The sequence below is a fragment of the Glycine soja genome, chromosome 6, assembly GCF_004193775.1.
Source record: "Glycine soja cultivar W05 chromosome 6, ASM419377v2, whole genome shotgun sequence".
Classification (NCBI taxonomy): Eukaryota; Viridiplantae; Streptophyta; class Magnoliopsida; order Fabales; family Fabaceae; genus Glycine; species Glycine soja.
In genome coordinates this window covers 47,098,071-47,111,471 of record NC_041007.1, presented here as the reverse complement: position 1 = coordinate 47,111,471, position 13,401 = coordinate 47,098,071, and the positions used below count along the sequence as shown (strand labels likewise).

Genomic DNA, 13,401 nt, shown 5'->3' with positions numbered 1-13,401 from the left:
TATTTTTAAGTTAAATTTCATTTTTTTTAAAAATTAATTCAAATATATTTTAATCTTTTAAAATATGATTTTTAAATTAATCTATCTTTCAATTATTATTTTTCAAGAAAAATAAATGTTATTTACTTTTAGTTTCTAAAAATATGCTAGTATAGAAATAAATAAACATCAACCATAACACATATTTGAATAATTATTATTTTTCTAAAATAAATCTTTATTTTATATATGTTTTAAAAATAAACATTTGAAAATAATTTTTAAATGAGAAAATTTGTATTTGATGTTCACTATATAAAAAAAATTTGAACAAACGATAATAATGTGTTTTTAGTCTTTATTCTATGAAAGAAACTTTAATATTTTTTAATATTGAAAAGCAATTATTTCAATACTATATTTTTTTAATATTTGACTTTATATCAAAACGAATAATTTTTTCATTTAAGGAGGTATCAACTTACTATAATATTTGACTAAATATTTAAAAATTGAAAATAAAAAAGTTACTCACTAAGCAAGTCGATCATATACGATTTTCCAGTGTTCCTTTCAAAGCAAACTGAATTTAGTAATTAATTAATTAATAATAGAGGTTTTCGGTCACAACACAACACACACTCGTTCAGCTTGTTGGAGCAGAGTTTCTCTGTTCTCCCGCCTCAACGCAAAAATGGTAAGTTAGGGTTCTTCTTTCTTCTTTCTTCTTCTCTCTTCTCTTCGCTTTTTCTTAAATACCGTTATTTCGCTCATTTCGATTATCTATCTTCCTTCATGCTTTCAAATTCGTTACCTAATTTTCTTTTTTCTTTTTTCGAATTATAGAGTGATATAAGGAAGTGGTTCATGAAAACACATGACAAGGGCAACAATGCCGCTTCTTCCAAGCCTTCTTCCGATAAACCCCAGTCCGAGAAAACGGTGGCTTTTGCTGTTATTTATTTTATTCTATTTTATTTTATTTTTAAGTAGTTCACGATGATGATTTGTTTATTTATTTATCCAATTTTTTTAAATGCATTGTTCCTGTGTAGTTAGAGTGTAGGTTTAGTTTCTGTATTCAATGGTTTAACGGTTTGGGCATGGGTGGTAAAAAGATTGAAATTTGAAGAATGTGAGAATTTGTTTTTTACATTGCCCTCTGAAACAATATGTCGTTTTGGGACCAACAAAGGTTGGTCCAGTTGGTAAGGAACGAGTTCATATCGTTTGATTCCCACTGTGGATCTTGTTGGTGGGTAATGTATAAGTACCTCTGTAAGTGCTCCTTGGGCCTTGAGGCTTGCCCTGACCTTGGTGAGTCCCCAGGATCCAGCTCACCTGAACTTTTATCACTCTAAAAAAAATATGTCGTTTTGGGATAATTTCTGTTGAGGGTTTGTTTGCTTGTACAACTAATGGATTAAAGGAAACTCCTTCAGTTGTTGCTTGCCATTTTGGTGTGGTTTTTGTTTTTCAACTAAATATTGTGAATTTTTAGTAATTTGGCTGAGTCATAACTAGATAGGTTCTAGTTAAATGGTTTTTTCATCAAGTGATTTGCAATTCAAGGAACTAATTGTTAGGGCTTAGGGATAGTAGGGTAATTGAATGTATGAAAATTTTTTAAGTGGAAAGGAGAAAAATTGATTTTTTTTCTCCTCTTTCAGGTGGCTGGAGGTCAGGAAAGTTCAGGGAGGAGGATAACTAGCAAATATTTTAATTCGAACAAGCAAAAGGGGAAAGATGAGAAAGAAAAGCAGGAGCTCCCTGCTAAAAGAAAGAATGCGAAGGACAGTGAGGAAATTCATGAAGACGATGGAGATGACTCTGTCTTGCCCACTAATAAAAAGAAGTTAGCTGACACCACTCCAACAAAAAAATTGAAGAGTGGATCAGGTAGGGGGATTCCAAAGAAATCTGCAGTTTTGGAAGAAAGTGATGAAGATGATGACAAAGATGCTGTGTCTGCTGCTAAATCTGCTGGAAGGGGTGGTGGTGGTGGTGGAAGAGGAGCACCGGGGCGATCAACTGGTGGGAGAGGTAGAGGGGGTGGTAGGGGTGGATTCATGAATTTTGGAGAAAGAAAAGATCCTCCACACAAAGGAGAAAAGGTTCAAATTTATGAAGCCTATGGATCTATAGATTTTTTTTTTGGCCAATGCATTGAAACTTCTTTTGTGTGTCAGGAAGTCCCTGAAGGTGCTCCTGACTGTTTAGCTGGCTTGACTTTTGTGATCAGTGGAACACTGGACAGGTATTTAATTCTATATTTGATATAGATTTCACATATTTTTCTTGACATGATTCAGAACTTGGCTTGCAGTTTATTCATTCCTCATCTTTTATCCCTCCTGGCCCCTACCCCATTTTTTTTGTTATTGTTTTGGTTCTCTTTTTATTTTTGAATGTTTAGCCCTATATATCACATTTCACTAATTTGAGTCTTTATATATTTTTATTTTGCATATTTTACAGTTTGGAACGAGAAGAAGCAGAAGATTTGATTAAACGCCATGGTGGCCGTGTCACTGGATCAGTCAGCAAGAAAACGGTTAGATAAGGCTTTTTATTCAATTGTAATTGAATTTACATAAAAGCCATGGTGGCCGTGTCACTGGATCAGTTTGTGATTAACATCCTTTGTTTGCAGAATTATCTGTTATGTGACGAAGATATTGGGGGACGGAAGTCTGAAAAAGCCAAAGAGCTAGGGTCAGCGTTGTTATATTTACAAAGTATTTTAAGAGTTTCTACATTGTACTACCACTTATGTTGCATATTTCTCTTTCTTTATATAGAACTTCCTTCCTCACAGAGGATGGATTGTTTGATATGATTCGTGCCTCAAAACCTGCAAAAGCTTCTTCACAAGAAGACAAGAAACTTGTGAACAAGGCTGTTGCAGTAGCATCCCAGTCAAAAGTTTCTCCGAAATCACAAGTTAAGGGTAAGCCCTAATAAGTGTATGCTTGGTGCCTTCTATTTTCTTCTGCATTGCTTGGTTGTGCTTTTAATTATCCTTGTTTTTCGATATTCATGAATTAGCAACAGCTCTTAAAATTATTTATTACAATCAAAGGTTATTTGTTTGTTTATGTTCTGAGTTGCATTCCTTTATCGACAAATGCAGTCCCTCTGTCTTCACGCTCACCTTCTAAACAAGCCAAGCCGAAAACTGCTACTACTGTTCAGTCTTCTTCGATGTGGACAGAAAAATATCGACCTAAAGATCCAAAGGATATCATAGGGAATCAGTCACTTGTATAATCACTAGTCTTCATTATCATATTTTGATGGTTATATTTTGTTTTTATATATACCTGAATTAGAATAATCAGTTTTCACTTTCTTAAATGTAATGGTGTACAGGTTTTACAGCTTCGTAATTGGTTGAAAGCTTGGAATGAGCATTTTTTGGACACTGGTAACAAAAAGCAGGGAAAAAAGCAAAATGACTCTGGTTTGAAAAAAGCTGTCTTGTTAAGTGGAACTCCTGGTATAGGAAAAACAACTTCAGCAAAGTTGGTCTGCCAGGAGCTTGGTTTCCAAGCCATAGAGGTGGAAATATTTCTTGTTAAATTTATATGTTTGGAAAAGGTATTTTGCCATCTAATTTCTCTCACCTGCATCCATACATGCATTGAAGGTAAATGCTAGTGACAGCCGTGGAAAAGCTGATAGCAAAATTGAAAAAGGAATTAGTGGAAGCAAAACAAATTCCGTTAAGGAACTTGTAACCAACGAGGCCATTGGTGTTAATATGGAACGGTTGGTCTTTCATCATAATATGTAATTTGTGTGTCCATAATGCACCTTGTTAAATCTCTATAATTGTAAAAATTTCAGGTCAAAGCATTACAAATCTGTGCTTATTATGGATGAGGTTGATGGGATGTCAGCTGGTGACAGGGGTGGTGTTGCTGATCTTATTGCTAGCATCAAGATATCAAAAATTCCTATTATCTGCATTTGCAATGACCGTTACAGCCAGAAACTGAAAAGCCTTGTGAACTACTGTTTGCTTCTAAGTTTTCGGAAGCCTACAAAGCAACAGGTCTTTCTTTGTTTATTATTAAAAAAAGTTATTGTTTCTCTTTTACTTTAATTTAAAATCTTTATTTTGATTAGGTCCTTTTGTTGCTCTCTTTTGAACTGAACCATATGCATTTGTTCCAGTGTTGTTTATTTAGCTTGTGAAAACATTAGGCATACCGTCTTTTCACTGATTTTTGGTTATTTATGTTCGTAATATTAGAGTTGACTTTGCCATTTACTTGAACAAATGCATCTTATATTGCTTGGACTTCTGGGAGATGGAAAATTGGAAATACCCTTTTCATCAAGGCTAATTAATACTGGACTTCTAACCATGCAATAATCCTTGTCTCTTTCAAGACCACATTATTTTACATTACTATGGAACGGGAACAAGCTTTATACATAAGCTCACACATTTTTTAAATATGTGCTTTCTTTTATTGGATTTACCATGTTCTTGAATGCTATAACTTTTAATTTATAATTCCAAATATGAACCTCCATTGTTTTTTTTTGTCTTATAACTTATTATCGGAGAAAGTATATATATTTTCTAAACTCCCATGTTTTAATCTAGCTCCTTGGTTGAATATAAATATTTGACTTCATATTCCAACAAAGATTATGTGTAGCCAGATGGATAAAGAATAGGTAGAAGACAATACAAAAAGTGAAGATTTATTTTCATGGTAAAGGAGAAAAAAAGAGAGAAGGGAAAGGGAATCTAACCTTTATAAAAGGGAAGTAAAATTAGGGAATTCTTATGGTAATTTGGATAGTAAATGAAGTACCTCCGGCCAAATAAAACTCTATTAAGTGTCGTATGTTGCTTCTACTGTAGAAATCATTTAATTGATTTGGGGAGGGAAGCAAGGATTGCTGGTTGTTAATTTTTTAATGTAATGATATGTTGCAGGTTATCCCATTTTATTCCCCTTCCCCTCTGACAGATGGGGTGTATAATCTGAATAACAAATTCTTTAGATCCCGAAAGTGATTTTTATTACTGTTCAGTGACATCACTGACATGTGATCCATCATATATGAGGATCTGATTGACTTAGTTTTTTATGTAGTCTGCATACCCTTCAAGTCAGCCAAGTCTATCTGACAACATTTAGCTTTAGTTTCTCATAATTTCCTTTGCATGTTAAAACAAATATGCTAAGGATCGAGAGTTTTGAACTTAATATTTTATTTATGCAAGATGGCAAAGAGGTTGATGGATGTTTCAAAGGCTGAAAGACTTCAAGTTAACGAGGTGATTTCTTTATAACTTATGAAGTTCCATCTTATTTTGTGCAGATTTTTAACTTTAATTAATTGTGTGGACTTTGAGGGTACAAAATTACTTGAATCCTTTATATCCATTTCTTACAAATTATAAAATATTTTCTTCATATTGACTAACCTATTTTCTTGAATTGTTCACTATGGTTGTTTCAGATTGCACTTGAGGAACTAGCAGAAAGAGTTAATGGAGATATGCGAATGGCACTAAACCAGTTACAGTATATGAGCCTCTCTATGTCAGTTATCAACTATGATGATATTAGGCAGCGCTTTCTTACCAATGCAAAAGATGAAGACATTTCACCATTCACAGCTGTTGATAAGTATAATATTTATATTATATCTCTGAACTAATCTTTAAACTTGTCATATATGTTAATTCTAAATTTCTAATTGCTTGTTTGGCTTACATTGTTGTGAGTTGTATCTTTATTCTTAATATTGTGGTTGCTTACTTTCCATTCAATTTTTCTCCCCCTTTCAAACTGTTGAATTTATTTATTGGCATTGGACCCTCGGTGATCTGTTTAGTGTTATCAGATTATTCTGATATTTAGAAGTAAAAATCAATGATGTGGCTATAATTGAATATTGCATGCCTTCATTCATGGCATTGCAATTCTAATGAGCTTTTGTAAAGGACTAAAATAATAGTATTTTATTCCCCCAGAAACATGCTCGGTATCAAATATCAACAAATTCTTAGCTAGATTTTTCTGAAAAATTCTGTACGTTCTTTTTTTGGAAGGCACAAAATATATATATTATTAATAATCTGATCAAAGTAGTACAAGTGGTACTGAAAAATTCTGTACGTGACCATGCAATGGCGGATGCACGTATTGGGTTGTGGGGGCAATTGCGCCCATAAGATTTTTTTCCAAATGTATATGCATAATAAAAAAATATAAGAAATAAAATAAAGTGAATAAATTGATACTACTTTTATTACTTTATTCTTTTCATTTTATATAGTATTGAAAATGAAAAAAAATCGTAGAACATTTTCAAAGTATAAAAATACATACATGACAATTATAATTTGTAGAAACTTAAGTATTTTGGATTTTATTTGTCATGACATTATGTATTTTATAAAAGCTTGTGATATTTTTCTTTGGCTTAAATGCAATTTTTGGTCCCCCTATTTTTTAAAATCCATAAATTTGGTCTCTTTATTTTAAAATAGAGACATTTAGTCCTCATATTTTTGAAAAATTACAGTTTTAATCCCTCTATTTTAAATAGAGACATTTAGTTTTCACTTTTGTAAAATTTGCGATTTTGGTCCTTCCAAAATATTGATTGGTAAGAGATTAATCAGATGAGACCGAAATTTAGTGATGTGACACAAGATTATTTGTGTGATCCATATCATAATCAATGTTAATCTCTTAATAGTCGACACTTTTAGTTTGACTAAATGACCAAAATCGAAGATTTTGCAAAATTGGAGGCTAAATGTCTCTATTTTAAAATAGAGACCAAATCATTTAAGCATTTTTTTCGTTTGTATAAACTATTTCTTGCCCCCACTTAGAAAATTTTCTGGATCTGCCACTGTGACTTTCAAAGGAAATTCGGGACTCAATTGGAGACAGTATGGACTTTCAATTGGTACTGAGGGGTTAAGAAAAAATTTGTTTGGAATGAGAACCGAATTGATATGGTCTCTGGCAAACAGTTGGATTTTATTCTATAAACATCGTTCTTTATAAAATGTGGTTTTCTTAACTATCTTTTTTGTTCCAGTTAACACTTGTTATTATCAACTATGTCCACCTTGGAATGATTATATTTTCAAGTAGCCAGTTTAAGGATCCCAACTTCTCATTTCAACTGTTGATTTGTAACTGCTATTTATTATGTTCTTTTTCTCTAGTTTGCTCTGATCCAAGTGTGAATGTGATGACATTTATAAGGCTTATACTTTATAAGTTGTAGATCTGTGGATTTGTTGGCATTTCATCAGTGATTCAGTGGGGCTGTGCATGGCTATGATTTTATCCTTTGCAATCTGAAGCATTATCAGTCCAGAAGGTTGTGGCTGAATTTAATTTCATGATAACTTCTCTTATCTTGTAGGCTTTTTGGTTTTAATGCTGGGAAGTTGAAAATGGATGAGAGGATAAATCTCAGCATGAGTGATCCTGATCTTGTTCCTCTTATTATCCAGGTTCTTAGATTCATTCCATTTTTTTTTTCAATTTAGGTTGTTTGGAATTATTATCTTTGAAGGCCATTCCATGATGAAATTGGTACTTAATGGTGTGGATACCACTTGCATTAACCTAATTCAACTTTGATTAATCAAATTTGACTTCACATGTTTTTATTAAGTTAGCCATATATATTTGTACTAACCACATTTTGTTAGCAAAAAATAAAGAATGATTGATTAAAGTTGATTTTGGTTAAAAATGAAATGGGTATTAGATATCAATATCATTTGATATACCAATTAGATGTTAGAATTGACTATATTGAAAATATATCTGAAAACTGCCCAAGGTAAAATTGATCCTTGCACAATCTTATTCTAGAATGCTGCAAACTTGAATTATACGATTTATTTCAAATATTCTTCATATAACTATTCTTTATGGCATTATGCATGGCAGGAAAATTATATTAATTATAGACCAAGCTTGGCTGGTAAGGATGATAGTGGCATAAAACGCATGAACCTGATTGCCCGTGCTGCTGAGTCTATTGCTGATGGGGATATAGTGAATGTACAGATTCGCAGATATAGACAGTGGCAGCTCTCTCAAACTAGTTCCCTTGCTACAAGCATAATTCCGTATGTAGCCTTGTTAGTGCTCTGGAAAATAAAATATTTCATTTTTAGATTTTGTTCCACCTAGTTGTTCATCCTCTCTTTCTCATCTTTGTTTCAGTGCATCATTGTTACATGGGCAAAGGGAAATACTTGAACAGGTAAAAATAGTTTGTCTTGTTCAGGCTATTGCAATATGTCCTTCCCACCCTGCCCCCTTCTCTCTGCCACTTTATTTTGGGCTTTAGGAGCGAGCATAGTTATCAATGGCACATTTTTGCAGCGGTGTGTGGCAGAGCAGCCATCAGCTGTGACATGGATAGGGGTGCATTTTCATTCACGGGTGTCATCTGTTTTTAATATTTATAGCCCATAAAACTGGGTTTGCAGTGCTATAGCACTGCTACAAAGAGGAAATATCAAATCTCATGTTTGCCCTTAACACCACGTTGTTTTGAGAGGTTTTAAGTGAGAGGCAACCCTCATCCTATGAGCTAACTTTTTGGGTTGAGTTAGGCCCAAACCCACATTCTAAGACTCTCATTGAGCATTTATATGTATATGCTATTAATTAATAAATCATATGAATTGTATAAAAGAAATATCACAGTAGTGGCTATCCTGCTATCTATTATAGTGTTCAGAGTTGGTCACTACACAATGCTCACCACTATACAAGATTGACAACTAAGGGTACAGGAAAATCTTGCATCAGTGATTCTTAAATTTACATGTACTATATGCCCTTGTATTAATCTCATTATGGGCTGGACTTCTGACTTGGTTTCATTGCATCCCCCCCCCCCCCCCCCCCCGATTTAGATACTAGTTAGAGATATAAAACCGTTAAAACTGTTTGGAATATCTTCACCTAAAACATTTAGGTAGAGTCATGGATGATTTTACATCACAAATTGTAGTTGTCATATGTGTGCAGCATGGTGGGCTTTTGTGGGTTTTCCTATTTTTTTTCTACTGTCTTTTTCATTGAACTCATCTGATTCTGTTTTTAGTTTTGTATCACAACTTGCATTATATCTGCAGGGAGAACGAAATTTCAACCGGTTTGGTGGGTGGCTGGGAAAGAACTCAACAATGGGAAAAAACCTAAGGCTTTTGGATGATCTTCATGTTCACATTCTTGCTTCTCGTGAATCTAGTTCGGGAAGGTAAATATGAATTCAATATTTTACCTTCAGTTTGCATCTTCTCTCATGCATCTAATTCAGGGAGTTTAATTTCATCTGGCTACTTGCTGAATGCTTCTGTCAATACTTGCAAATTATTTGTAAACCTTGATGATTTTGGTTAGATTTTGGATAGAAATCAAGTGCAGCTCCAACCCTTTGAATTTGTCTGTCAATATGTTATTGATTTTCATGTGTTAAATTGTCAATCTTAGCTTAGGCTCTTCTGTTTTATGTACTACAAATATGGGATAATTTGAGAATGGTATGATGTGCTTATGTATTATGTTTTGGAAATTACATGTCCAGTAGACTTTTGGTAGCCTAGATCTCCATTACAACGATGTCTAGTAGACTCATTATAATCATGTTTCATTAAATGGTTGCAGGGATACCATTCGCATGGAATACCTTACTCTTCTTCTTAAAGAAATGACAGAGCCCCTGCGAACCCTGCCTAAGGTTGGTTGAAGTACACGTGTTCTTTAGTTTTAAACATACCAAATGTTTAAAGCTGAAATGCTGAACTTGATTGAATCTCATTGCCCTTTTTGAAATGATCAGGCTGAAGCAGTTCAGCAAGTTGTGGAATTGATGAATACATACTCTATCAGTCAAGAAGATTTTGATACTATAGTAGAGTTATCAAAATTCAAGGTTCCTTGACTATATTATTTTTATGTTGTGTTTACTACAAACTGTTCTCAAAGTGTGGTTAATTTTTTGATATTATATGAATCAGGGTCATCCTAATCCACTAGATGGCATACAGCCTGCCGTTAAGTCAGCCTTGACAAAAGCATACAAAGAGCAAAGCTCATCTCGGGTTGTTCGAGTTGCAGATCTAATCACTCTTCCAGGGGTAAAAAAGGTCCCTAAGAAGCGTATTGCTGCTATTCTGGAACCAGCTGGTGAAGAAGTGGAAAAAGGTGAAGGTGACACCTTAGACGAGAGCGAAGAAGAGAACAGCTCTGATAATGAAGAGTTGGGTAAGTTATGTGGTTTTAATTATTATTCTTTTATATTAATTGATTGCTTTTACAATTTTCTTTTTATGATGCTTTAGAGGGCACCAAGGGTGAGAAGCTGCAATCAGAACTTCAAAGCTATAATTCAAAGGGTAGGTGGTCATCATATGCCATTAGCATGTTGATTGATTGGGCTTTCTGGTGATTTATCCTTTTAAATAGATGAGCATCATTGATTTTTGATCTATATTCGTGCATGTAGCCACGCAAATTCAGTTGGAACTGAAGGGAACGGGAAATTCAAGTTCCAAGAAGACATCGGGTGGTAGAGGTAAAGGTGCTTCTGCATCTGGGAAGAAGGTTGCTCAAGCTCCAAAGACTACTGCAAAAAGAAAATGGTGAAGAAATATTAAACAATGTGCCTTTCTCCGGAACCACTATTTGGAGGAATTGTATAGAACCCCGCTCTTTACGTAATTGTGCCTTCACAAATTTTAGGGTTGACTTTAGTAAATTTTCCAAGGAGGACATGGATGATTACTTATGGTGGCCCTCTGTTTTTTGAATTTAGATGATGTGTCTACGTTAGGAATTAGAACTTTGCATGCTATGTTTTGAAGAATTCCTGGATTGAGTTGTTACTCCTTTATTCCCTGATATTCTGCAAGGATATGATGCTGCCTGGATGAGTAATGTTGCATACTCAAAAGGGGGGAAATTGAATGAATTGATTGTAAATAAGTGAAAGATTTTACAATTTTTTCTTTTTTGAGGAAATGTTTAATTGTAGCAAAAATGAAATTTAAAAAATAGTCTATTGATAACAAATGTAATTTTATAATATTATCTAATCACAAATCATTCGTAATTTTGTTGATTTTTATCATAATTATCTTAAAAGTGATATCAAATGTATACAAGTTTATTTTTAGACTTGAAACTCATGAAATTTATCAGCAAAATCCGGTTATTTTTTAGAAAAAAAGTATTCCGTCTGATTCGAATACAAGAAAACAAATTCATGCCAATTAAAAGTATCTATTAGTGGAGTATTATTTAATTTTATTAATCTTATTTAGAAAATATTTTTTTTTAATTTGACTCTCATTTAAACTTGATATCAATAGAAATTTATTGAAAATACAGTTTCAATTAAATAAAAGAGATAAAATTAATTAAAATTTATTTATATTTTATATCAGCATACATTTTTTATACAATTTTACAGACTGTCTGATCCTAAAATTTTTTCTAGTGGGGAGAAAATAAAATTATAATATTTTCAAAGAAAAAATAATTACAAGCTTCTACAAAATGCACAATATGTAGGAAAAAAACTAAAATACCTATATTTGTATAAATTATAATTTTTCTTTACACATTTTTATATTTTAAAAATATTATATGATTTTTTTTCATTGTGAATACTATAAAAAATCGGAAAGATAAAGTAATAAAATTAATATCAATCTATTCTTTTTTTTTTATCTCTTATAACTCTATATTCATTTAAAGAAAAATGTTTTATGGGGGCAAAAAATAAATGTTATATATATCATGTAAAAAAAAGAAATCTTGTGGAAAATAATTACCTCCACACCCAATGAGCCAGATCCTCATTGAGTGTCATCTAATCATAAACTTGCAAATTATTATTTCTAACTTTTAAGCTAATTATTATAAAAAAATGTAAATTTATCATACTATTTTATATTATTAGTACATGATTTTTTTTTTGTTTTTATTTTTATATATAATTACTCTCCCTAACTAAGGGGAAGCCTTCCAAACACCTTCCCCCAAGATTCGGATGTTCTAAATTGAGGGTACACTATCGACTAAAATATATAACTGCAAATAGTTGATGAGAAAACTGAGTGAATTATCATTTATTCATTAAATGCCTTGTGATATCACTCACCAACCATTATAATTCTGCATCTTCTTCATCACTTTATGAATTGCATTGTGTTAGAAGATCCAAATCTGCGTGGGCTATATGTGGTTGTTGTGAGGTCAAAAATTAGGAAAGTGACTTGTCGACTCATCTTAGAAACTCCTCCACACGAGTGACCAATCTAGAGATGATAATAATTATAATAGTAATAATAAATGATAAATAATTTTTTTTAGGTAAACATATTTATTATTTTTAATGTTCATCTAATAAATTAGAAACATATAAAAGCACATGGATGATATTAAATGAAATATATATTTTTAAAATACTTTAAAACTTGGCCATTTTTTGTTTTTATTTGTATTGTTAGGATCGCAATCATTGACTAACAGACTTTATAGCTATGATGTTGAGTTTTAATGATTGGACATTATTTTTGTATGTGAAAATTATAAATAAAAAAATGGGGAGAAATTGTGATAAAAACTGACGAGTATATCAATTTAGCCCCTATGGGACCAAAACTAAAATTCACAATAATTTTAAATTTTAGTGGAATGAAGAAAATAATTATAGGTACCAAAATTAAAACACTCATTTTATAAAAACTAAAAATATATATAAACCTTTTCAGTTTAATTACATTGTTTTTTTCTTTTCCAGGCTAAGTTAATACAATGGAAAAAGAATAATGAAAGTTAAGATCAGTTGGCTACTTCTAGGAGTAATGCAACATTTTCTAGCAGTTCTTCAAAATCAAGAAAATTCTCAAATGTGATTAAGAATCAATTACTTAAGTACTTTGCCATGATGTAAGAACAAGTCCTGACTTGCCATTTCCTAGCATCATGCCAAAGAGTTGATATAGTCATAGAGAATTAGAGACAATAAGCACGGCATTTTCAAAGTTCTCCACGTCATTGACGGGACCTTATTAATTATAACAATAATAACTTATTGACCATAATGACGAGAGCAAGAAATAAATTAAAATTGAGCCAGAATTTGATATCAGCAATTGAGTAATAACAAGTGGTAGTTATTGGATACTTAAACCATAAATACTTTGCTTTGAACATGTCCATTACTCCCAATCAAAGACCAAGACATAGAAAATGAAATAGTTTTACCAACACAATAATCCCTCTTTTAATTTCTGACTAAAAAAAACTAAAATATAATTTTTCCAAATGGATGGGTGATAATTATATTATAGGTAATACAAAGGGGGATGAAGAGGAAATGTACAAAATG

The 13,401-nt window shown here is 32.2% G+C and overlaps 1 protein-coding gene across 1 annotated transcript; it reads left to right on the top strand.

Annotated features, from left to right (window-relative positions):
* Window positions 1-560: 560 nt before the first annotated feature.
* Window positions 561-11,024, top strand: LOC114417339 (replication factor C subunit 1-like). Its single transcript, XM_028382502.1, has 22 exons — window positions 561-676; window positions 826-921; window positions 1,650-2,093; window positions 2,169-2,236; window positions 2,458-2,533; window positions 2,633-2,694; window positions 2,781-2,929; window positions 3,113-3,243; window positions 3,352-3,540; window positions 3,629-3,750; window positions 3,829-4,036; window positions 5,228-5,281; window positions 5,467-5,636; window positions 7,399-7,489; window positions 7,935-8,116; window positions 8,214-8,253; window positions 9,137-9,261; window positions 9,669-9,741; window positions 9,844-9,936; window positions 10,022-10,268; window positions 10,346-10,399; window positions 10,510-11,024. The coding sequence occupies exons 1-22, from the start codon at window positions 674-676 to the stop codon at window positions 10,647-10,649; spliced, it is 2,817 nt and encodes a 938-aa protein (XP_028238303.1). The 5' UTR covers window positions 561-673; the 3' UTR covers window positions 10,650-11,024.
* The last annotated feature ends 2,377 nt before the right edge of the window (window positions 11,025-13,401 follow it).

Bases quoted from the DNA above. Each gene is read 5' to 3' on its own strand.
- LOC114417339 (XM_028382502.1), top strand. The intron at 922-1,649 runs GTGGCTTTTGCT...CTCCTCTTTCAG, and splicing joins AACCCCAGTCCGAGAAAACG to GTGGCTGGAGGTCAGGAAAG. The intron at 5,637-7,398 runs GTATAATATTTA...CTTATCTTGTAG, and splicing joins CCATTCACAGCTGTTGATAA to GCTTTTTGGTTTTAATGCTG.